Source organism: Platalea leucorodia, assembly GCF_965183815.1.
Source record: "Platalea leucorodia genome assembly, chromosome: W".
Taxonomy (NCBI): Eukaryota; Metazoa; Chordata; class Aves; order Pelecaniformes; family Threskiornithidae; genus Platalea; species Platalea leucorodia.
Genome location: NC_138859.1, coordinates 33,306,916 through 33,333,357, shown reverse-complemented (window position 1 = coordinate 33,333,357; position 26,442 = coordinate 33,306,916). Strand labels below are relative to the sequence as shown.

Sequence of the window (26,442 nt, the reverse complement as noted above, 5' to 3'; positions counted from 1 at the left end):
ACTCCTCTCCCAATCTATACTTGTGTCCGGCATTACTCAGTCCCAAGTGCAGAATCCAGCATTTGTTCTTGCTAAATTCCATGCCGCTGATGATTGCCCAGTGCTCCAATCCATCTAGATGCCTCTGCAAGGCCTCTTGTCCCTCAAGAGAGTCAACGGCACCTCCCAGTTTGGTATCATCAGCAAACTTGCTAAGGGTGCATTCAACTCCTGCATCCAGATCATTGATCAATATATTGAACAGAACTGGCCTTGAACCCTGAGGAACACCACTGGTGACCAGTCACCAGCCAGATGTAGCCCCATTCACTACAACCCTTTGAGCCCTGCCCTTCAGCCAGATCTTCACCCAGCGCACCGTGTACCTGCTCATCTCACAGCTGGACAACTTGTCCAGAAGGATGCTGTGAGGGACAGTATCAAAAGCCTTGCTAAAGTCCAGAAAAACTACATCCACTGCCTTCCCTTCACCCACTAGGCAGGTGACCTTATCATAGAAGGATATCAAATTAGCTAAACAGGACTTTCCCTTCATGAACCCATGTTGACTGTGCCTGAGGATTGCATTGTCCTTTAAATGCCTTTCAGTAGCACCCAGTATGATCTTCTCCATGATTTTTCCAGGAACTGAGGTTAGACTAACAGGTCTGTAGTTTCCCGGGTCTCCCCTCACGCCCTTCTTATAAATTGGAATAACGTTGGCTAGCTTCCAGTCAGCAGGGACCTCCCCAGACTCCCAAGACCTTTGGTAGATGATCGAGAGGGGTCCTGCTGTCACATCTGCTAGCTCCTTCAGTACTCTGGGATGAATCCCATCAGGCCCCATGGACTTGTGAACATTCAGCTGGTACAGCTGGTCCCTTACAATATCAGTGTCCACAAATAGAAAGTCACTGTTCCCCCAGTCGTGGTCCTCTGACTCAGGAGACCAGGCAGCCCAAGGTCTATCACTGATATTAAAGACTGAGGCAAAAAAAGCATTGAATGCTTCCGTTTTTTCTTCATCCCTATTTGTCAGGTGACCATCTTTATCAAGTATTGGTCCAATGTTTTCCTTAGACCTCCTCTTGCTATTAACATACATAAAAAAGCCGTTCTTGTTGTCTGACACAACACTGGCCAGTTTCAATTCTAATTGAGCTTTAGCCTTTTGTGTCTTCTCCCTGCATATGCAAGCCACGGCTCTGTAATCTTCCTGCAAAGCCTGACCTCGCTTCCAGAGATCATGAAATTTCTTTTTCCTCCTGAGTTCCAAGAGGAGTTCCCTGTTCAGCCAAGCTGGTCTTCTGCCCCACTCGCTTGATTTGCGACACCATGGGATTGCCTGCTCCTGTGCACTAAAAGGTGGTTCTTAAAAACTCACCAGCACTCATGGACTCCTAAGCCCTCAAAAGCAGATTCTCAGAGTCCTCTGCTAAGTAGCTCCCTGAATAGCTTAAAGTTTGCTCTCCTGAAGCCCAGGGTAGCAATTCTGCTGACCTTTTTTCTCATTACACTGAAAATTTTAAACTCAACCATTTCGTGATCACTGTGGCCAAGACAGCCACCTACCATCACATCTCCCACGAGTCCATCTCTAGTCACAATTAGCAAGTCTAAGAGGGCATCTTTCCTAGTTGGCTCACCGAGTACCTGTGACAAGAAATTATCTTCCACAAACTTCAAGAATTTCTCAGACTTGCTTGTCACAGCAGTATGATATTCCCAGTTGATGCCTGGGAAGTTGAAATCTCCCATAAGGACAAGGTCTACCGATCTAGAGATTTCTCCTAATTGCCTATAGAATAACTCATCACTGCTTACATCCTGGCTGAGCAATCGGCAGTAGACACCCACAACGACATCCTCTTTGTTTTCTACCCCCCTAATCCTCACCCAGAGGCTCTCAACCACATCATCCCCAACTGTGAGAGCTGTACAATCAAACCTCTCCCTTACATACAGTGCAACTCCTCCACTTTGCCTGCCCTGCCTATCCCTCCTGAACAGCCTGTAGTCCTCCATCCCAGCACTGCAGTTGTGGGACTCATTCCACCAAGTCTCACTAATACCAATAACATCATGGCTCTGGGAACGGACCAACGCTTCCAGCTCACCCTGTTTGTTTCTCATACTGCATGCATTGGTGTACAGGCATTTCCAATGTGCTCCTAAGCCCTCAGTGCTCTTTGGAGCAGAGTAAATGCTCCCACTAGCATTGCCAGCCTCAGGCGATGCCATGCCAACCCTTGGTTTGCCTTTGGCAATCCTGTTGGTATCCCCTTCCCCCACTGATTCTATTTTAAAGCCCTCTCAATCAGTCCTGCCAGCTTATGAGCAAAGATGCGTTTCCCCCATTGGGTCAGGTGGATCCCGTCAGGGCCCAGCATACTTTGTGTTTGAAAGACTCTTCCATGGTTATAAAAAACAAAGTTCTGGCAGAGGCACCAGTCCTGGAGCCAGGTATTGATGTCTTGGGCACGCCTGTTTCTTCCAATGTCTCTTTTATATCTTTCCTTCACTTATTAAACTGTCTTTATCTCAACCCAGGACTTTTCACCCTTTTGGCCTTCTGATTCTCTCCCCCATTCTGCTAAGGGGCTAGTAAGCAAGCGACTGTGTGGGTGCTTAGCTGCTGGCTGGGGTCAACCCACCAAAATGTGGGGCACCAAAAAGGACTGTGGTGGGTTGACCCCAGACAGCGGCCAAGCACCCACACAGCCATTCACTCACTCCCCTCTCCCACGGAATGGGGAGAAAATAGAAGGAAAGTGAGAAGAATGGTTGATCGAATTAAAGACAGTTTAATAGGTGAAGCAAAATCTGTGCGTGCAAGTAAAGCAAAAGAAGGAATTTATTTACTATTTCCTTTTGGCAGGCAGACGTCCAGCCACTTCCTGGAAAGCAGGACCTCAGCACGCATAACGGTTGCCTGGGAAGACAAACGCCATGACCACAAACGTCCCCGCTTCCTCCTCCTTTCCTTAAGCTTTTATCGCTGAGCACAACGTCATATGGTATGGAATATCCCTTTGGTCAGTCTGGGACAGCTCTCCCGGCTGTGTCCCCTCCCAGCTTCTTGCCCACCCCCAGCCTACTCATTGGTGGGGCAGAGTAGGAAAAATCAAAAGCCTCACGGCTGTGCAAGCACTGTTTGGCAACAGCCAAAACACTGGTGCATGCATTATCAACACTGGTTTGGTCACAAATCCAAAATACAGCACCATATGGGCTGCTGTGAAGAAAATTAACTCCATCCCAGCCAGACCCAGTATAGACTCTAGTCCAGGTACAAGAACAGAGCAACAATATAGCTGTATATATATATAATATAATATAGCTATAGACCTGTGTATCTAAAGCAAATCACTATTCCTGAGAATCTTAAATGCATTAGTAATCTTAGAAATTATTTCATCTGCTGCATGAGCTTTTAACTTTGAATGGAGAGCCATTTATTAGTGCCTTATGATTAAAGGGTGAACAAAGTTATACCAATGAAACAGAAAATGCAGACTGTAAGACTCTATCTTTGAGGATTCCCTGACACTCAGAAAAACTATATATGCAGACATAGTATCACTTTAACAATTTAAAACAAAACACTACTTGATTGTAGCAGTTTGCCTTACCAGTTCTTCTCAAAGCAGCATTTTATGATATACTTTCATTTCACTGTCAATCTTCCCAAATTAAAACACAAAGCCTAAAAACGCACAAACAATTATTTCCATATTACATGAAGATAATTAAATAAAAATAACCTGATGAGGATTCCAATCACTATCAAAGATTATAACAGTGTCAGCAGCCTGGAGGTTCAAGCCCAGCCCTCCTGCCCTTGTACTCAGCAAGAAGATGAAGTACTGTGAGCCAGGTTCATTAAACTTCTTCAGCAGGGCAGCTCGATCCTCTGATTTTGTTGTACCTGAGAAGAAATTAAAAAAGAAATAAAAAGAAACCCTATGACAAAGATCTTCTACTGAAATAATTTAAAAGCAATCTTAGTTGTTTAAGGCACATGTGGAAGGGAAATTTTAGCTCACTTGTTCTTTGCCATCTCAGCTATATTTTCTATAATATAGACGCAAACACTAACCATGGATGTTTCACCCAACTGTCTATAGCACTTGGGAGGAGGGTTCCCAAACTTTTATTTTAAGTAGGCTTGACATTTCAAAAGGGGACTTTGAAAAGATGCAACTATCTATTTGATAACATTTTATGACTGACATGTTTCAATAGATGATATACACACAAAATGGAGCTTCATTTTTGATTAAGGCCTTATGAGCACTCACAGAATCTAAATATTTTAAAAACTATATGTGTACACAAACATAGATTTATTAACGTTTCTCTATTGGCCTTAAAAATCAAGATTAATATCAAGGGAACAAAAATTCTTAAAAGATCACATTCAAAACACAATGGTGTCGATAGGGGAGGGACAGAAAACAGAGAATTCAACCACGGTAAAAGGCCTACACAAAGCTCTAAGTAACAACTAAGCACTGTACACATTGGAAACAAAGTTAATTTCCTGTACTTTGACAATCAGTTTTTACTGATCAGCTTGATTTGACCCTCTGCTTGTTTTATCTTTTTACATCACTGCCTGTAGCTGAAGACAGAAGTTTGATATTTTTATTCAGATGTCCATACGCATATAGTAAAGAGGAGGAAGTTTTTCTACTACATAGTCAAATTGCTGAACCAGAAAAACACTCCCAAATTTATTTTCATTCAGCTTACCATCAAGACGTAAGTAAAGGAAATTTCGAAATGCAAAATAGTCCTCCATAATGGTCATGAGTGATGTCATTTGACAGAAAAGAAGCACACGATGGTTAGTGGCTCGCAACTTAGGTAAAATACGATCAAGTAGTTCAAATTTCCCTGAGGCCCGATAAAGCTCAGCTCTGTTTAAGAGGAAAAAAACAATAAATGCCATGACAAGCCTGCTTTTAGAAGAGTTTTTAACAATGCATTCTAATTACAATTGTGTCATATCATGATAATGGATAGATGCCTTTACTCAAAGGAAAACAAAACTGATAGCACTTTTCTCTCTTTAAAACTGTTTATGATATTGATTAAAATAAGAAAATGAATTGCATCTATGTATTTATTTGTTAGGAAAGGGTCCCTCCCCCCAAATATAAGAATTCTGTGGACTCTCAAGCACATCAAATATCTTCCTTTATGAGCCCAGTATTTTTTTCATTATTTCTCAAAACAAGCATTATTTCTGAAGTACATAAGCATTTTATTGGTTTAGACGCTCTTTCACAGGATCTGCTTTCAATCAGCATCTACTGGAGCCACAAGTTATATTCATCAAGTGTATGTTAGAATTGATTACTTTTCCACTCACTACTGTGCATGTGAAAGCAAAGGAGTCCAGACCAGACTAGTTTATATACAGAAACAATGGGAAAAGTTTGATAGTGGACATATTCTTTTACTGTATACACTTATAACTGTCTTGAACTATCTTTATTTGCTCTGATTACTAATCTTCTGTCTTCTGTGCTATCAAGATGAGTTGCAAAACAGACTGAGCACTAGGTTTGTACACAAAGATGTTTAAGCCAAAAATCGGAAAGAGAATAACAAAGGTGGTTAAATGAGTAGGACAACCATATAGTTTAGAAAATCAAATTACACATAACTCTCCTCTAACTCTAAATCTATAGCCTTAAAATATAATTCATCATTAGGAACTGTATACTCAGTCCACAAGATACAAGGCCTTCTGAGATGTATACATATATAATTGCTATGCAAAAGGCCAAACTATTTGAGAGACAGATAGTCTTGTATACTAATAAAGAAAAAAAGACATTGCTGACACTTAAACAGGAAGGGAGTCATGTGGAGGATACACACAACCTCCTCTATCCCTTGCTCAGAGTAAGATGGAAACCATTTCTAGCCAGTTGGACAGAAGTGTTGAGAACAAATTTAAATCTATTTAATTTTTTTATCTAAGCAATGGAAAAAGTGCTAACATAACTTTAATTTGGAATAAATTAAAAAGGAAGAGTAGAAGAGGGAGAGAGTGAGAGAAATGAAACCCCCTACTGAAATCCCTAAAGATTCTCCACAATAAATTTCAGATAATGTCTTTGTTGTTTAAAAAAAAAAAGGAGGAAGGGAGGGAGGCAGGCAAGCAGGCAGGAAGGATAGGCAGAAGGGAAGGCAGGCGGGCAGGCATTGGTTTGTCTGCATGAAGATGGGATTTATTATTCAGTATATTGACATGCAGTGTGATAATCATCTTTCCCTATTTTCCCAAGACAGACAGAGGGGCAGAAAAGCTTCATATAACACTTTTAATACCAGCATCTTTTGGTTCAGGTATGGATCCTGTGCCTTTCTGTCCCCCTATAAAAGGGCATAGAGGACAAAGGAATCAGGATTCTCCTTCAGGTCCCTCCCAAAATGAAGTCCATGCTAATGAAAAACTGATGAGAAGATGAGATATATCACAGAGCTGCTATGGTTGCCTGCTGGGATTTACCCCTGATCAGCAAATCATCTGGACATGAATAGTCTTCCGTGCTCTTAAATACCCTTCCATTACATCATGTCATTCTGAGAACTTTTTGATAGTGGGGAAATCATAGAATCATAGAATACCGGGTTGGAAGGGACCTCAAGGATCATCTGGTCCAACCTTTCTAGCACAATCTAGACGAGATGGCCCAGCACCCTGTCCAGCTGAGTCTTAAACGTGTTCAGCATAGCTGAGTCAACCACTTCCCTGGGGAGATTATTCCAATGATTGACTGTTCTCATTGTGAAAAATTTACCTCTCGTGTCCAATTGGAATCTCCCTGGGAGTAACTTGTACCCGTTACCCCTTGTCCTCACCATGTGACTCCTTGTAAAATGGGAGTCTCCATCTTCTTTGTAGCTCCCCTTTAAGTACTGGTACATGGTGATGAGATCACCTCTAAGCCTCCTTTTCTCAAGGCTGAACAAACCCAGCTCTCTCAGCCTATCCCCATATGGCAGGTTTCCCAGACCCTTGATCATCTTGGTGGCCCTTCTCTGGACCCCCTCCAGCCTGTCCACATCTTTTTTGTATAGCGGGGACCAGAACTGTACACAGTATTCCAGGTGTGGCCTGACAAGCGCCAAGTAGAGTGGGATAACGACTTCTTTATCTCTGCTGGTGATGCCCTTTTTGATGCAACCCAGCATCCTATTGGCCCTCTTGGCCACAGCAGCACACTGTTCACTCATATTGAGCTTCCTGTCCACCAGGACCCCCAGGTCCCTCTCCATGGAGCTGCTCCCTAGCCAGGTGGATCCCAGCCTGAGCTGCACTCCTGGATTATGTTTTCCCAGGTGCAAGACCTTAGACTTGTCCTTGTTAAACTTCATAAGGTTCTTGTTAGCCCCCTCTTCCAGCCTATCCAGATCTTCCTGCAGGGTGGCTCTCCCTTCCAGAGTGTCTACTTCCCCACTCAGTTTGGTGTCATCTGCAAACTTCGTCAGGCTACACTTGATCCCGTTATCCAGATCACTTATGAAGATATTGAATAGCATTGGGCCCAATATCGATCCCTGGGGGACCCCACTTGTGATGGGTTGCCAGTTTGAAAAAGAGCTATTTACCACCACCCTTTGGGTGCGGCCCACTTCTTGAAGATTATAGAGAGTGGCCCCGCAATGACATCAGCCATCTCTCTCAACACCCTTGGGTGGATGGCGTCAGGGCCCATCGATTTGTAGGGGTCAAGCTCCTGTAATAATTCACATACTAACTCCTTCTTCACTGATGGTGGGTCCAGGAAAGTCCCTGGGTAAAACATCCTGTTACCACCTAGGTTTCATTGAGAATCTGAAATATCTTCTTTGATGAGGGAAGGGGAGATTCCTAATGTGAAAGTGTGAATCCAACAGATGGAAATCTGTAAACAGTCTTGAGTTTGGAGACATGGAATGATGGAGTCAAGTGTTATAAATAATTTAGGATGATATATGCACTTGGATTTTAGGATAGGAAAAACACACTTCCTTCTTGTACAGAATGAGAAAAAATATCAAAACATTCTGTTAATCCTGAAATATCTTCTGTAACTTCTAAATTAGATCATTGCCGTGTGCAGACTCTAATGATTGATACTGAAATGGACATAGAAGATGTGGAATGAGGCAGTATCTCTTGTTCTTCCACTGGGTGTCACTAAGAACAGTCTGGCTCCATCTTCTTTACTCCTCCTATGAGGTATTTAGACATTTTGATAAGATCCCTCCCATAGCCATCTCTTCTCCAAGCTAAACAGTCCCAGATCTAAGCTTCTCCTCATATGACAGATGCTCTTGTGGAAGCAAAATAGTTAATGCCTCATAGGCCTTTGCAGGCCTCACTAGTTAAGAAACATTTGCAGCTAATGGTCTCACCAGTCAGCAAGATTTCATTAACAAAGGAGTGAATTATTCATAAAAGGATATACTGTCTCAACCCTCCTTATATGAAGAATTCCAATTGCTGTTGATATTTACCATATCCTACTTATCTGACAGTTTTGGTGAAGAACCTGGTTGTATAACCTAAAAGGTATATAAACTCTGTAACTGCCCCATTTGGGCAGAGTTCACATCAGCAGTCTCTCACTGCTGCTCTGTGTTCTCTCCTATAGCTATAGTAATAAACTGCTTCTGTTCTGACCTGATCTAAATAGTAATTCTGGTTATTCCACGACACTCCAAACCCTTAGCCATCTTTGTGGCCCTTTGCTGGACTCACTCCAGTATCCCCGTGTCTGTCTTGTACTGGGGAGCCCCGAACGGGATACAGTACTTGAGATGCGGCCTCAGCAGTGCTGAGTAGAGGGGAAGGATCTCCCCCCTTGACCTGCTGGCAATGCTCTTCCTAATGCAGCCCAGGATGCTATTGGCCTCCTTTGCCATGAGAGTGCATTGGCAGCTCATGGTCAGATTCTTGTCCACCAGGACCCTCAGGTCCTTTTCTGCAGAGCTGCTTTCCAGCTGGTCAGCCCTCGGCCTGTACTGGTGCATGGGTTTATTCCATACCAGGTGCAGGACATGGCATTTCCCTTTGTTGAACTGCCTATTTCTCCATCCTGTTGAGGTCCCTCTGAATGGCAGTACAACCACCTGGTGTATCAGCCACTCCTCCCAATTCTCTGTCATCTGCAGACTTGCTGAGAGTGCACTCTGTCCCAAGATCCAGGTCAGAAAAGAAGAGGTTAAACAGTATGTGCCCCAGTATTGACCCCTGAGGGACATCACTAGTGACTGGCCTCCAGCTGGACTTCATGCCTTTTGCTGTTGATATACCTGCAGAAGCCTTTCTTGTTGCCCCTCCCATCCCTCTCCAGATCCAAATCTAGATGGGCTTTGGCTTTCCTAACCGCATCCCTGTATGCTCGGACAGTGTCTCTATATTCCTCCTGGATCACCTGTCCCTGCTTCCACCTCCCGTATGCTTCCTTTTTATGTTTGAATTTACTCAGGAGCTTCTTGTGCATCCATACTTCCTGCGACCTGTGCTTGACTTCCTGCATTTTGGGATGGACCATTCTTGAGCTGAGAGAAGGTGATCCCTGAATATCAACTGGCTCTTCCAGACCCCCTCTGCTTTCTAGGACTGTCTCCCATGGGATTCTTCCAAGCAGATCCCTGAAAAAGCCAAAGTCTGCTTTCCTGAAGTCTAGGGTTATGATCCTGCTATTTGCCTTGTTCCCTTCTCTCAGGATCCTGAACTCCACCATCTCATGGTCACTACAGTCAAGGCTGCCCCAACCAGTCCTTCCTAGTTTGGAGGTATTCAGGTCCAGCAGAGTGCCTCCCCTCACTGGCTCCTTGATCACTTGTGTCAGTGATAAACCATAAATCTCCATAAACCTCCTGGATTGCTTATGCCCTACTGTCTTGTCCTCCCAGCAGATATCAGGGTGGATGAAGTTCCCCATGACAACCAGGACCTGCAAATATGAAGCTTCTTCCAGTTGTAAGAAGAAGGCCTCATCTACTTCTTCCTGATCAGGCGGTCTATAGCAGGTGCCCACCACAATGTCACCCACATCGTGCCGCCCTCTAATCCTAACCCATAAACTCCTGACTGGCACAGCATCCATCCCTAGGCAGAGCTCCATGCATTCCAGCTGCTGTCTCATATAAAGGACAGTTCCCCCTCCTTGCCTTCCCAGCCTGTCCTTCCTAAAGAGCTTGTATCCATCCATGGCAGCACTCCAGTCATGTGAGCTATCCCAGCACATCTCCATGATCCCAATGAGATCATAGCACCTATTCTGTAGTTGCAGATCTGCAGGTGAAGCAGGAGCCTTCCTCCTGTTGCCAGAAGTCACAAGCTTCTAGCCTTCACCATCATGGGAGTCTCCATTTGCCACCCCAATGAGTACAGACTCTGGTTGCTCTTTCTGTGCAGGTGGGGGTTCAGGCTCTTGTTTTTGCAGGGTGTTGGAGAAGATCCTTTCCATCTCTTTTTTCATCATCCTTATTGCTGCGCATTGATATTGACATATTGGAGCAAGTCCAGAGGTGGGCCACCAAGATGCTCAGGGGACTGAAGCACATGACATAGAAGAAAAGGTTGAGAGAGATGGATTTGTTCAGTCTAGATAAGAGAAGGCTCAGAGAAACCTTACTGCTTGTCTACAACTGCCTAATGGGAGGATACAGTGAAGACTCTTCTCAGAGCTGCACAGTAATAAGACAAGAGGCAATAGATACAAGTTGGAACATGGGAAATTCTGATAAGATATTGGAAAAAATATTTTTTACCATGAGGGTAGTCAAATACTAGAACTGGTTGCCCAGTGAGGCTGTATAATCTGCATCCTTGGAGGTGTTCAAGACTTGACTGGACAAGTCCTTGAGCAACCTGACCCACTTTGCATAGGGGTTAAACCAGGTGACCTCTGGAGTTCTCTTCCAACCTAAATTATTCTATGATTCTAATCTTTTTTAACATGGTCTTTATCAAAAACATATATGTCAAGAGAACCTGTGAGCAAATGAGCCAGGACTTGGTGCCAAGAGATCTTTAAAGTCTAATAGTTCTTTATGGAAATTACTGACATAGCCTTTGAACAATTAAGAACTGGGTACAAGTATCACTGAAGTATCAGTTTAAACATTTTATGTAAATATAATGTGTTGCTGGATTATAAGAATTGTGTTAAAGAAACAAAGTTTTTGAAAAGCAAAATATTAGTAGTTTAGTAGTAAACTTGAAATTTTGTTATGACAAGGTTCATTTAAATTGCTGACAAAAAAATTAGAGTGGACAGATGCCAATAATCTAGTTGCAAATGTAATAAGAAAACATACCCCCCATAAAATCAGAGGTATATTAAAGCTAACTGGAAATAATTCGTAGCCCAATACTTGAATGAGCCACAATAACAGAGGAATTTAAATGCTTTCCGTTAGAGAAAGTTTGCTAATATTTCCCTAATTTGAAAGGGAATAAAAACAAAGAGGACACAAATTAAAACTGAGAAATGGTACTGTAACAAATAATAATAAATCACAGATATGAAAACACCAGGGACCTCTGTAAGGAAGTTTTGATAATCATAGAATCATAGAACAGCCCCAGTTGGAAGGGACCTCAAAAGATCATCTGGTCCAACCTTTCATGGGAAAGGGAGCCTAGATGAGATTATCTAGCACCCTGTCCAATTGTATCTTGAAAACCTCCAGTGATGGGGACTCTACCACGTCCCTGGAGAGGTTGTTCCAGTGAATGATTGTTCTTACTGTGAAAAATTTCTTTCTTATGTCAAGATGAAACCTCTCCTGGTGCAACTTGTACCCGTTGCCCCTTGTCTTCTCCAGGTGACATAATGTCTCATGCCATTGCAGTTGGGCAAAGGTTTCAATCTTGTCCCTAATTTAGCAAGGACTAGTGTACAGTTATCAATAAATAAACAAGAATCCTGTATGTGACCACCATAATTCTTCCTTATGTGATGGGAAAGAAAAAAGAAAAAAGACTCCTGTTACAACAGGAATAAAAGCTTTCTGAAGAACCAGCAATCATTTCTACCATGTTCAGTCATTTCCCAAGGACTGGAAGTTTTGTGAAAGAAAGGATCCTATATCTTGGTATGATGTTAATGAAAATAATGGAAAACCATCTTCAGAATTCTCCTAACCATTCTCTGCTTTAGCTGAATGCTTTTTTCAAAGCACAAGACTAAATCAGATAAAAACTTTCTTGCTTTGACATTAGTCACTCAGCAGTGCTTCAGCATCAGTCAAGGACAAGACTGGAGTCCAGAAGATTCTAATTACCATCCAGCTATAAAAGCAACTTTAAACTGCCATTTCGGAGAGGAAACATCCCTTGAAGTAAGAAGCAGTCCCTTAGGCTGGGGGACTATAGGAAGAGTTTTAAGCTGGTTAGGTTGCTTCTAAAGCATGTCATTTCTATAGCTGATTAGATTTATCTTAGAAACTGCTTAGTTTTTGAGAACATATAGCTTTTGGAAACAAGATATGATATAATTGTTTCATTGCAGCATATATGAAGACAAAGATTTACCCATTGATGACACCATTTGAGTAGCCTAAATGTTCAGCGAAGGATTCCTGCAGAATTATAAGCAATAAACAGAATATTAGACACAGTCTATACAGTGGCCAAAATTATGCATCCCTGTATCAAGAAATTATATGAATGAGGTTTGAGTCCCATTACACTCATACCCTTGGAATTTGCCTTGTGGCACAAGTACTCTGATGTTTTCCTGCTACTGCTTTATTTAAAATGCATGGCTTGTAGGAATAATTTCCCTCTGTATGCTTTTTACCAGATTACAACTACAGTAGAACCTAATTAATTTGCACTGATTACTGCGAGACCCATTTGCAAAATACTGAATTTCATGAGTTAATAAGCAAGTGAGCAAACAATAAAAAACACAATAATACACCACAGGAGATACTTGTTCATTTCTTTGTATATTGTAGCTACATTTTAGTTAGCTTGAGCTCAGTAATGAGAAATGCTACACAGTAAACAAATTTTTGCTGAAAAAAAGGAGGGGTATGGAGGGGGGGCAATTTTTGATAGATATTCTAAAAGATTAGCAGTCTGCTAGATAACAAGGTTCTACTATATGTTCTGCTATATGGCATTTAAAACTGATATCTCTATTTTAAAATTTAGTTTTATTTTAAGCACAGGTAGTGGCAAGTTGATATGGAATATCTTAAACTCAGAAAACTATTTTTTAAAGATAGTGCCTCAAAAAGAACAAATGCATATATTCTACAGAGGAATGGAATGAGTGTTTCCCAAATGTGTTCTTTCCAGCACAAGTGTTGTTGCCAAAGATGTTCCCTCCTGCGCTAGCAGTTTTTGACTATGTTAGCCACCTGAATAAAAAAGGCCCCCAAAATCAAACATGACAGACTTACCTCAATATGTTGAAACATATACGGGTGATTGCATATCTTTCTCAATTGCATGATTGTGTTCATAAGAGTTTTTGCCCCACCTTTTCCCTAGGGAAGCAAACACCACAAATCATATTATGAAACCCATTTCCTAGCTTGTTAATGAAACTTTTGAAACCCATTTTCAAAAGGAGACATAAAAATACTTCTAACCCAAAGCAGAACACCATATCACCATGAAATAAAAATATTTGAAGCTGTGAAATAAGGTGCAGTTATCTGGCTGCTCAAATTAAAATATCATGAGGATGATCCAAAAAGACAAGGAGATCAAAGACTTCCAAGTAATCTGGAAAGTGTACTACATCTCATATCTGTCTATAGCAGTCACAATAAGCATTTGCTGCTTTTTTCTACTGCTTATTTATGAAACCATGTAAACTGTAAACAGTAAAATATTATCAAGTGTTCCACTAAGCTGGGATGGTTACAATCTAATTATCACTGATGAATACATTTGGTAACACCATATTAAGACTGACTAACACTTCTCACTTTAAGGTCCCATTTTGATTTGCTATAACTTTGTGAAACTGTTACCAGAGTTGGTACAATTTCCAAACTCACTATGTCACTCAGGTGAAATTATTTTAAAATATCTCAGCCAAAACAATTCAGACATTTCCAAGAGTGAGATTAGGAAAAAGTACATTATGTGATCATTTTATATTCTAGTAAATTCATCTCTGGAAGGGAACTGACATTTGATTGGGGGTAGTCCACATGTTAAAGTCTACTGTTGATCCCTTGAAAGTCTATCATCTCAATTTGCTCCAAACTGCAGTTTGCATTTGTTTATGAAATGTTTACTAGAGCTTTGCATCCTAATGAATTCTCTCTAGTTTGAGCAGATTGCAGGCCAGAGCTGCAGAATGACAGTTTTCCCTAAAACCATAGTTACTGGATCTTCAAAGCCAAGAGTTCTCAATGACCACCACCTCCTTCTGCTGGCACCAGGAAGCATGAATAAGAGAACCTGATGAATTACTTACTTACAGAAAAGAAAAAAGTTGGAGGATGGGGAAAAATTGGACCTATGAGTATGAGGGAGTTGAGATTGCAGTGTTCTGGCCAAAGAGACTAGAAAGCTAGAGGACAGCAGAGGCAGTTAGAACTGCTTAAGGCAAAGAGCTGGGCAGGGAAGCAAGGAAGAAAAAGCAGAGAGAAGATTCTGAAATAGTGAACAAGAGAAACCAGACAGAGAGGTAAGCAGAAGGCTGGGATGCAAAATGAAATTGGGGGGGTGGGGGGAAGTTAGAACAAGGAACAGGATGTAAGATAGTCAATGCTGAGGTGGACATAAACCTGCTGAGGTGGACTGGGAACAGGGAATGAGGGCATAGAGATGGCTGACCTCTATTTAGTTGAGTAAGGTGACTGCACACAAATCTTGAGTCAGAGGAAGGGCAACAGGAATGGCTGTGCCAGGAAACTGGGCCTAGTTAGGCATAGTAAATTGAACTAGCAGAAGATGTTGGGATGAGGAAGAAAATAGACTGGACATGGACCAGTCAAAGTGGTTATGGTAAAAGGCATCACAGTCAGGTCAGGAATAGGGAGAGATGAGCAGGAGGGACAACATCCATTCAAGTACCCTCTCTCCAGATCTTAGAGCAAATTGAAGACTATGTATTAAAGAATATTGAAGAACATGCAATGCAAATTGAAGAATATGTATTAAACCCTCAACCACATCAAATGTTGCATTGTAAAAGGCAACTACTATCAGTTATTCAAGTAACTCAAACCTCTAGCATAGGTCTCTGTAGTGCTTCTATACTTCAAATCATTCTGATGACCTCCTTTGGATGTAAATGTGTCAAATGACATTTTCTAAGGCTTAAAAAATGGTAGCTGAAAAATTACATTAAAAATACAACAAAAGAAAGTAAACCAATGTTTGCAAAGTACTCAGAACCTATATAGAGATGACTGTCATAGAAGATCCTACAAGGAAAGGACTAACTTTGTTTTTAGAGCAGGGTTTGAATACTCAACAGTAAACAACACATCAGACAACATCTGATAGAGGTTAAAACAAAATAAGATATTGAAAAACAATATCATCCATTGTGACAATGAAATTGGCAGGAGGCAGGTGGAAAAATAGCGTGCAATCATATTGTATCATGAAAACACATATAATAGGACCAATATATGAGACTGGTGCACACACAAGCTGTTACACACCAGCTTCCCAGAACCACAGAATGGTTGAGGTTGGAAGGGACCTCAGGAGGTCATCTGGCCCAACCCCCCTGCTCAAGCAGGGCCACCTAGAGCAGGTTGTCAAGTACTATGTACAAACAGCTTTTGAATATCTCCAAGGATGGAGATTCCACAACCACAACTGGCAATTTATTCCAGTGCTCAGTCACCCTCACAGTAAAAAAGTGTTTCCTGATGTTCACACAGAATCTCCCGTGTTTCAGCTTCTGCCCATTGCCTCTTGCCCTGTCACTGGGCACCACTGAAAAGAGCCTGGCTCTTTGCACCCTCGCTTCAGGTATTTTTATACATTGATCCCTCCTGAACCTTCTCTTCTCTAGGCTGAATAGTCCCATCTCTCAGCCTTTCCTCATATGAGAGATGCTCCACTCCATCATCTTTGTGGCCCTTCATTAGACTCTCTCCAGTAGCTCTCTTGTAATGGGGAGCCCAGAACTGGACACAGGACTCCAGGTGTGGCCTCACCAGTGCTGAGTAGAGGGGAAGGATCACCTCCCTCGACCTGCTGGCAACACTCCTATTAATGCAGCCCAGGATACCATTGGCCCTCTTTGCCACAAGGACACATTGCTGGCTCATGTTTGTTGCTCTAAGTGCCTACATGATCTTACTCTGAGGAATCTCACAGTAAATCCAACCTACCTCACATCTATTGCAATGTAAAATATGTATTTACAGACAAGCTGATGTATGGCTACTTGTCTTCTCTACAATAACTTGACCATGTGCCAAAGTCCTAAGATAGAAAAGTCAACATTTATTTTGGAGTATTCTAATGTATGACTACATGACTTTTTGAATCTTATTTTTCTTTTAACACCTTTTTGCATGAACAGATGTTATTTGTATGTATGAACAGAGACACTCATACCCTAGCTGGCCAAAACAAGATTTGTGCTTAATAATGGCTCTGAGAGAAAAGATGAACACCCGGTAGTAGTCAGTGCTGCCACAATCCCAATTAGTCAGGTTTTTTACTGGATTAAACTCAGCATATTTTTACCTTATGAATGGAGGGCACAAACTACTGTCTTTTAAAAAATAAGCACGTCTAATTGAGATTTCTTTCTTCAAAGACATCTGTGGTAAGAATCTACTTATTAATATTTTTTTTTTAAAAGAAGTCATGTAGTTAACACATGATCATGATCTATTGTTCCATAAGTGTTCTAGTTTCCCCTTTGTACCTTCTTGTCTTTCTCAGAACCATCTGTGAGAAGGATTCCCTTGGCTTGCATGTGGCGGTACAGAATCTTCTGAAGAGCTGACATGTCACATTTGATTACATATTCAACCTAGTGTAAAAAGACAGTTAACAAATACAGTGTCAAATTTTACCAAGATATAATCGTTTCAGTATGATTTTAATTCCAAGTCCTTGCCATCCTAAACAAAACAAAAATTATACTTATTTGATCCTCATCATAACATCACCTTTAAACGAGTTGCAATCCACTTGCAAGCATAATAATGACTATTTGAAAAGATTAACTGTGGGATTTATGATTACTACAAGACACATAGATTCTAAGGGCATGACTGTAGATTCAGTGCTATTTTACCAAACATATAAAAAAGGAATTATTATTTCCTGTTTCTCTCTTCTTATAATTTTAACCAACTGTCAAAAGACTGAATGGCTAATAAGCTGTGAAATTTATTATACCTGCAAAGCATCAATCACAACTGGCACAACCTGGCACAACATAAATAACATAAATAACATCACTTACAGTCCTAAGTAGCATTCTACTTACCAATGTGGGGATGGAAACATGCTATTTTGTTTCTCAATATCTACTAAAAAAAAGGGGAACTAATGAAGTAGAGTATGAACACCAAATTAATTTTGACTTCTTGTTAAATATGATTAAAATAAGTTAGTTTCAGAATGTTTTGACTGCACACTACCCTTAAGTCCAGTAACACAAGAAAAGTTTTCATGTACCAATTTAACACACATTTTTTTGACTGGCAGGCTTGTATACTTCACTATCTTTAATAACTAGGCCAAAATGAAAATAGTCACATAATGAAGACAGAATAATGGTGACAAATAATGCAAGAAGTGATTAAAAGAAAAAAAGAGCAAGATGCTTAATGTTTCATAAATAAACTTGTGGAAGTTAACAGTTACATTTAACACTTCATAGGCCTTTGGAGGCCTCACTAGTTAAGAAATACATGTCAGCATGACCTAAAACAGCCTCACCGAGTCAGCACAATTTAATTAACAAAGGAGTGAATTATTTATAAAAAAGAGGTACTGTCTAGAGCTTCCTTATCTGACTGTTTGGAGCCTCCCTATATGAAGTAATCCACATGTTACTGCTCTTTGCTGCAATTTACTGTAGTCCTGTTTCTCTGACATGGTTTGGTGAAGAACGAGTTGTATAACCTAAAGGTATATAAACTCTGTAACTGCCCTATTTGGGCAGAGTTCATATCAGCAGAGTCTGTCACTCTGCTGCTTTATGTTCTCTCCTATAGCTATAGTAATAAACTGCTTCTGTTCTGACCTGATCTAAATAGTAATTCCAGTTATTCTGCAACAAACAAAATAAAAAGCGTCTTTGCTAACAATTTCATTAACCTAGTGAGGAAAGCTTTCAACTAGGTACATCAGGGAAGGAGTGTCATTACCTGAAGAAAAACGAAGGCATGGGGGGCAGCAAAGAAGTATCTGGGAGCACAACTTGGGAGGTTCTTGTGCTTCCCTTATGAAAGCAGCATGACTGGGGCCCATCTCAAGTGCCTGTACACAAACGCATGCAGAATGGGCAACAAAAAGGAGGAATTATAAGTCCATGCACATTGGCAAAACTCTGATCTCATTGGGATTACAGAGATGTGGGAGATGATAGCTCACGATTGGAGTGCTGCCACAGATGGGTACAGGCTCTTCAGGAAAGACAGACTGGGAAGGTGAGGACAGGGGATTGTGCCCTATGCACGGGAGGGGTTTGAATGCACAGCGATTTGCCTTGGAGCAGGTGATGTGCCAGTTGAGAGCTTATGATCAGAGGACAAATCAATGCAGGTGCTATTGTGGTAGACATCCAGCCAGTTTTTTACCCAGCAAAGAGTATGCCTGTCCAAGCCATGAGCAGCCAGTTTCTCCAGGAGAATGCTGTGGGAAATGGCATCAAAGGCTTTAGTAAAGTCCAGATAGACAACATCTACAGCCTAATGGATGGATGAAGGGAAAGCAGTGCATGTTGTTTACCTTGACTTTATCAAGACTTTTGACACTGTCTCCCATAATATTCTCATAGACGAACTGATGAAGCATGTACTGGATAAGTGGATGGTGAGGAGGATTGAAAACTGGCTGAACTGCTGGGCTCAAATGGTGGTAATCTGTAGCACAAAGTCCAGTCGGAGGTCAGTCACTAGTGGTGTTCCTTAGTGGTCAGTTATTTGGCAAATACAATATCTTCATTAATGATGTGAATAATGTGACAGAGTGCACTCTCAGCAAATTTGCAGATGACACAATATTGAGAGGAGTGGCTGATACACCAAATGGTTGTGCTGCCATCCAGAGGGACCTTGACAGACTGGAGAAATGGGCAGAGAGGAACCTTATGAAGTTCAACAAAGGGAAATGCCCAGTCCTGCCCCTGGGGAGGAAGAACCCCATGCACCACTACACTCTGGGAGCCAGCTGGCTGAAAAGCAGCTTTGTAGAAAAGGACCTGGGAGTACTGGTGGACACCAAGTTGAACATGAGCCACCGATGTTCTCATGTGGTAGAGAAGGCCAACAACATGTGGGATTACATTAGGAAGAACAGTGCCAGCAGGTCGAAGGAGGAGATCCTTCCCCTCTACTCAGCACTGGTGAGGCTGCATCTCGAGTACTGTGTCCAGTTCTGGGCTCCCCAGTACAAGAAAGGTATGGACATACTGCAGTGAGTCCAGAGCAGGGCTGCAAATATAATTATGGGATTGGAGCATCTTTCATATGAGGTGAGGCTGAGGGAGCTGGGACTGTTTAGCCTAGAGAAGAGAAGGTTCAGGGTGGAATCTTATCTGTGCCTATATATGTTGTGGAAGGTATTAAAGAAGATGGAGACAGACTCTTCTCAGTAGTGCCCAGTGACAGGATGAGACAGTGTGCACAAATTAAAATATAAGTAATTCCATTTAAACAAAAGAAAAGGCTTTTTTACTGTGAGGATGGTCAAACACTGGACCAGGTTGCCCATAGAGGTTGTGGAGTCTCCATCCTTGGAGATATTAAAAATATAACTGGGCAAATTCCTAAGCAACCCCTTCTAGGTGACCTATCTTTGAGCAGGAGGGCTAGCCTAGATCAAGAGGTCCCTTCCAACCTCAGCTATTCTGTGAAGAAGGTCAAGCTGGGAAAGTGAGGATGAGGGGTTGAGGGTTTCATTTAGACAGCTGGAGGAAGCCTTTCTGATCACAGGCCTCGGTACTTATGGGGGACTTCAACCACCCTGAGATCTTTTTAAAGGGCAACATGGCTGGGCACAAGCAGTTGATAAGATTTTTGGAGTGTGTTGAAGACAAATTCTTGACACGGGTGTTGGATGGCCTGACTAGGAGAGATGCTCTGCTAGACATGTTACTTGCAGACAAGGAAGAACTGCTCAAAGATGTGAAGGCTGAGGGCTGCACTGGCTCCAGCAGCCATGAGATTGTGGAGTTTAGGATCCCGAGAGAAGTGAGCAAGACAAATAGAATCACAGCCCCGCACTTCAGGAGAGCAGTTTTCAGCTTGTTCAGGTATCATCTCCTTGGCAGGATCTCATGGGAGACTGCTCTGGAGGGCAATGGGGCCAAGGAGAGGTGGATAATCTTCAAGGACAGCCTCCTCAGAGCAGAAGTTGTTTCTTATGACGTGGAAGAAGTCGAGCAAGCATGGCAGAAAGCCAGCGTGATGAACAGGGAACACATGACTGAGCTCAAATGCAAAAAGGAAGCACACAGAAGGCGGAGACAGACATGGGCTACCTGAAAGGCATATAGAGACATTGCCCAGGAGTGCAAGGATGAAGTTAGGAAAGCCTAAACTCAGCTCAAGTTGGAACTAGAGAAGGATATGAAGGGCAACAAGAAGGGCTTCTATAGGTACACTGGCAGTAAAAGAAAGGCTAAGGAAAACAGAGGTCCACTGCTCAATGGGGCAAGGGACCTAGTGCCAAAGGACACAGGAATGACCAATGTACTCAGTGCCTTTTTTTGCTTCAGTTTTTGCTGGTAAGGCTTGTCCTCAGGCTTCACAGGTCCCTGAGCCTAGTGGCAGAGTCTGGGGGAGTAAAACATTACTCATAGTAGAGGAAAATACAGTTAGAGACCACTTAAACCAGTTTGACTGGCTGTGTGGTCAAGGGGAGAGCAGTGGAATTAGTTTACCTTGACTTTAGCAAGGCTTTTGACACAGTCTCCCATAGTATCCTTATAACTGAAGTGGTGATATCTGGACTGGATTAGTGGACGATAAGGTGGGTGGAAAATTGGATGGACCGTTGTGCTCAGAGGGTTGTGATCAGTGGTACAAAGCCTAACTGGTATGCAGTTGCTAGTTGACATCCCTCGGGGATCAATACTGTGTCTGATATTGTTTAACATCTTTAATAAAGACCTGGATGATCGAACAGAGCACACTCCCAGCAATTTTTCTGACAATACCAGTTTGGGAAGAATGGTCAATACGCTTGGAGGCAGGGCTGCTATTCAGAGGGACCTCGACAGGCTGGAGAAATGGGCTGACAGGAACCTCATGGAGTTCAAAAAAGGCAAGTGTAAAGTCCTGCATCTGTGCTGGAATAAGCAGGCTAGAGGCTGACTGACATACATAAAGCATGGGGAACCTAGGAAAATTCAGGAAGGAGTAGGAAGTTCTTAGGTTTCTGACAGACATTTGTTGTGGGTTAACCCCGGTTGGTAGCTAAACAACACACAGCCGCTCGCTCACTCCCACCTCAATATGTGCTCAATATGCTGTAGGTCAGAGGGACCTCGGCAGGCTGGAGAAATGGGCTGACAGGAACCTCATGAGACCCACAAAGGGAAATGCCAAGTCCTGCACTGGGGATGGAATAATGCCAGTATACTCCGGGGGCCAACTGGCTAGGAAGTAGCTTTGCAGAAAAGGACCTTGGAGTTCTGGTGGACAAAAAGTTGAACATGAGCCAGCAATGTACCCTTGCAGCAAAGAAGACCAACAGCATCCTGGGCTTTATTAGCAAAAGTGCAGCCACCAGGTCAAGGAAAGCAATCCTTCCCCTCTATTGAGCACTGGTGAGGTCACATCTGGCGTGCTGTGACCAGCTTTTGTCTCCCCACTACACAAGAGACATGGACATACTGAAGCAAGCCCAGCAGAGGGCCACCAAAATGGACAGAGGGCTGGAGCACATGACATATGAGGAGAGTTTGAGGGAGCTGGACTTGTTCAGCCTGGAGAAGAGAAGGTTCGGGAGACCTTATTGCTTTCTTTAACTACGTAATGGGCCAGACTCTGCTTGGAAACATTCAGAACAAGGACAAATGGCAATGGTCACAAGTTGGAAAGTGAGAAATTCTGATTAGATATAAAGAAAAAAATTTCCCCATGAGGGTGGTCAAACACTAGAACAGGAAACCAGAGATGTTGTGGGATCTCAATCCTTGGAGATATTCAGAACTCAACTAGACAAGGTCCTGAGTGACATGCTCTGGGCAGGAGGTTGTATTAGAGACCTCCAGAGGTCTTTTCCAGCCTATATGATTTTATGACTGGTTAAGGGATCGGGAACACAAGTTGTGTTCTCCTCTATCCTTCCAGTTGCAGGGAATGATGAGGGAAGACGCAGGAAGAGCCAGCAGATCAATACCTGGCTTTGAGCCTGGTGTCTCTGGCAAGATTTTGGGTTTTTTGATCATGGGTCAGTCTACACAATACCAGGCCTGCTGGCGACAGATGGGGTAACCTGTCTCAAAGGGGGAAAAGGATCTTTGCATAAGAGTTAGCAGGGCTAATTGAAAGAGCTTTAAACTAGATTGGAAGGGGGAAAGGGATAAAACCAGGCTCACTAGAGATAAGCCTGGGGGTGGCACGCCAATGTTTGAGGGACAGTGTGCTAGTGAGGCCCTTTGGTCTGCCATCTCAGTGGAGGCAGGGGATGGAGATCCATGCGGCAGCAAAGACGCAAGGGCTATGGATGTGTTAGAAACCACAGAAGTGCCTGAGAATGGTCACGTAGGAATTAGGGCTTCTCCCCCAAAAAAGGTGGCAGGAGCAATAGCCCAACTGAAGTGCATCTACACCAATGCAACAAACAGGAGGAGCTGGAAGCCACTGTGCAGCAGGAAAACTATGACATAGTTGGCATCACGGAAACATGGTGGGATGACTCGCAGAACTGGAGTACTGCAATGGATGGCTATAAACTCTTCAGAAGGGATAGGCAAGGAAGGAGAGGTGGTGGGGTAGCCTTGTCCATTAGGGAATGTTTTGATTGTCTAGAACTTAACAATGGTGACGATAGGGTTGAGTGTTTATGGGTAAGAATCAGGGGGAAGGCCAACAAGGCAGATATCCTGGTGGGAGTCTGTTATAGACCACCCAACCAGGATGAAGAGGCAGACGAAGTATTCTATAAGCAGCTGGGAGAAGTCTCACAGTCTCTAGCCCTTGTTCTTGTGGGGGACTTCAACTTACCAGATGCCTGCTGGAAATACAATACAGCGGAGAGGAAACAGTCTCGGAGGTTCCTGGAGTGTGTGGAAGATAACTTCCTGACACAGCTGGTGAGGGAGCCAACTAGGGAAGGTGCCCCACTGGACCTCTTGTTTTGAACAGAGAAGGCCTGGTGGGTGATGTGGTGGTTGCAGGCCGTCTTGGGCATAGTGATCATGAAATGATAGAGTTTTTGATTCTTGGAGAAGTAAGGAAGGGGGTCAGCAGAACTGCTACCTTGGACTTCTGGAGGGCAGACTTTGGCCTGTTTAGGCGCCTGGTTGAGAGAGTCCCTTGGGAGGCAGTCCTGAAGGGCAAAGGAGTCCAGGAAGGCTGGACATTCTTCAAGAAGGAAATCTTAAAGGTGCAGGAGTAGGCTGTCCCCATGTGCCGAAAGACGAGCCGGCGGCTGCGAAGACCGGCCTGGCTGAACAGAGAGCTTTGGCTGGAACTCAGGAAAAAAAGGAGAGTTTACAACCTTTGGAAGAAGGGGCAGGCTACTCAGGAGGACTACAAGGATGTCGTGAGGTTATAGAGGGAGAAGGGCCAAAGCCCAGCTAGAATTTAATCTGGCTACTGCTGTAAAAGACAATAAAAAAAAGTTTCTACAAATACATTAGCAACAAAAGGAGAGCTAAGGAGAATCTCCATTCTTTATTGGATGCAGGGGGGAAACATAGTGACAAGGAAAAGGCTGAGGTCCTTAATGCCTTCTTTGCCTCAGTCTTCAATAGTCAGACCAGTTGTTCTATGTATACCCAGCCCCCTGAGCTGGAAGACAGAGATGGAGAGCAGAATGAAGCCCCCACAATCCAACGGGAAAGGGTTAGTGACCTGCTACGCTACTTACACACAGACAAGTCTATGTGGCCGGATGGCATCCACCCAAGGGTACTGAGGGAGCCGGTGGAATTGCTCACCAAGCCACTTTCAACCATCTATCAGCAATCCTGGCTAACCGAGGAGGTCCCAGTTGACTGGAGGTTAGCAAATGTGACGCCCATCTACAAGAAGGGCTGGAAGGAGGATACGGGGAACTACAGGCTTGTCAGTGTGACCTCGGTGTCGGGGAAGGTTATGGAGCAGATCATCCTGAGTGCCATCATGCGGCATGTACAGGACAACCAAGGGATCAGGCCCAGCCAGCATGGATTTGTGAAAGGCAGGTCCTGCTTGACTAACCTGATCTCCTTCTATGACAAGGTGACCCGCTTAGTGGATGAGGGAAAGGCTGTGGATGTTGTCTACTTGGACTTTAGTAAGGCCTTTGACACCATTTCCCACAGCATTCTCCTGGAGAAACTGGCTGCTCATGGCTTGGATAAGTGCACTCTCTGCTGGGTTAAAAACTGGGCGGATGGCCAGGCCCAAAGAGTTGTGGTGAATGGAGTCAAATCCAGTTGGCAGCCGGTCACAAGTGGTGTTCCCCAGGGCTCAGTAGTGAGGCCAGTCCTGTTTAATACCTTTATCAATGATTTGGATGAGGGGATCGAGTGCACCCTCAGGAAGTTTGCAGACGACACCAAGTTGGCAGGGAGTGTTGATCTGCTGGAGAGTAGGAAGGCCCTACAGAGGGACCTGGACAGGCTGGATCAATGGGCCGAGGCCAACTGTATGAGATTCAACAAGGCTAAATGCCGGGTCCTGCACTTGGGTCACAACAACCCCATGCAACGCTACAGGCTTGGGGAGGAGTGGCTGGAGAGCTGCCTGGCAGAAAAGGACCTGGGGGTGTTGGTGGACAGCCGGCTGAACATGAGCCAGCAGTGTGCCCAGGTGGCCAAGAGGGCCAATAGCATTCTGGCTTGTATCAGGAATAGTGTGGCCAGCAGGACTAGGGAAGTGATTGTCCCCTTGTACTCAGCACTGGTGAGGCCGCACCTTGAATACTGTGTTCATTTTTGGGCCCCTCACTACAAGAAGGACATCGAGGTGCTGGAGAGTGTCCAAAGAAGGGCAACGAAGCTGGTGAAAGGTCTAGAGCACAAGTCTTATGAGGAGCGGCTGAGGGAGCTGGGGTTGTTTAGTCTGGAGAAGAGGAGGCTGAGGGGAGACCTTATGGCTCTCTACAACTACCTGAAAGGAGGTTGTAGCGAGGTGGGGGTCGGTCTCTTCTCCCAAGTAACAAGCAATAGGACGAGAGGAAATGGCCTCAAGCTGAGCCAGGGGACGTTTAGGTTGGATATTCGGAAAAACTTCTTCACCGAAAGGTTGGTCAGGCATTGGAACAGGCTGCCCAGGGAAGTGGTTGAGTCCCCATCCCTGGAGGTATTTAAAAGACAGGTAGATGTGGTGCTTAGGGACATGGTTTAGTGGTGGACTTGGCAGTGCTAGGTTAACGGTTGGACTTGATGATCTTAAGGGTCTTTTCCAACCTTAATGATTTTATGATTCTGTGATTCTATGACTAAAAAATCAATAGGTTATTTTCATCTGAGAAGGACAGGAGGATGAGCTCACACGTAAGGAACATGAACATCCACTTAACATCTTCATCAGGGGCCTGTCAGAGCAGCTAGAACTGTCACCAACAGACTTCTGTCAAAAAGTCTGGTGCTTCAAGTCAGACATGCATTGTTTTGAAAAGAGGGGGACAGAAATGAAAGAAGTGCTCCACTAAGTAACAGTGCATATGCAATTTATAAATCCTTTTTCTCCCATGACTCTTAATTGTTCTATCAAATACAGTGGCCCTAATTGGCAGAAATTTGAAATGCAATAAAAATTTCAGTAATGAGACTTTCCTGGTAGAATGTCAGACAAAATTTTCAGATCTATGTTTCATGCTCAAATAAATGCAACATAGAAGGCTATTGTGAATATGACATTTGGGGGAACAGAAGATCAAAATAGCAACAATCTTCATAACATTCAAAATTTTTAGGTCTTTAATTAGAAATCTTCTAAATGCAGCTAAAGAAATCTTCATTCATTCAGTGTAAATGCAACCTCACAATTCACACGTAACAATAACTTGATTTTTGTTATGGTTTTAACGCAGCAGGTTTAAGTATCAAATGTCCCCCCAACCTGCTTTCAATTTTCTTAATTTGTTATGTGTTTGTGGGTTTGGGG

General features: G+C 43.1%; 1 protein-coding gene across 4 annotated transcripts in view; it reads right to left on the bottom strand.

Moving 5' to 3' along the window:
- Positions 1-26,442, bottom strand: part of LOC309601870 (putative global transcription activator SNF2L2) — a gene marked incomplete at its 5' end in the record, with an annotated part of 160,288 nt that overhangs the window by 73,747 nt on the left and 60,099 nt on the right. For all 4 annotated transcript variants that reach the window (XM_082335095.1, XM_082335092.1, XM_082335094.1 and 1 more), the window contains 5 exons: positions 3,744-3,907; positions 4,735-4,901; positions 12,533-12,579; positions 13,411-13,497; positions 16,866-16,973. In XM_082335095.1, coding sequence (XP_082191221.1) covers positions 3,744-3,907; positions 4,735-4,901; positions 12,533-12,579; positions 13,411-13,497; positions 16,866-16,973 — 573 coding nt within the window. The remainder of the gene's footprint in view (positions 1-3,743; positions 3,908-4,734; positions 4,902-12,532; positions 12,580-13,410; positions 13,498-16,865; positions 16,974-26,442) is intronic.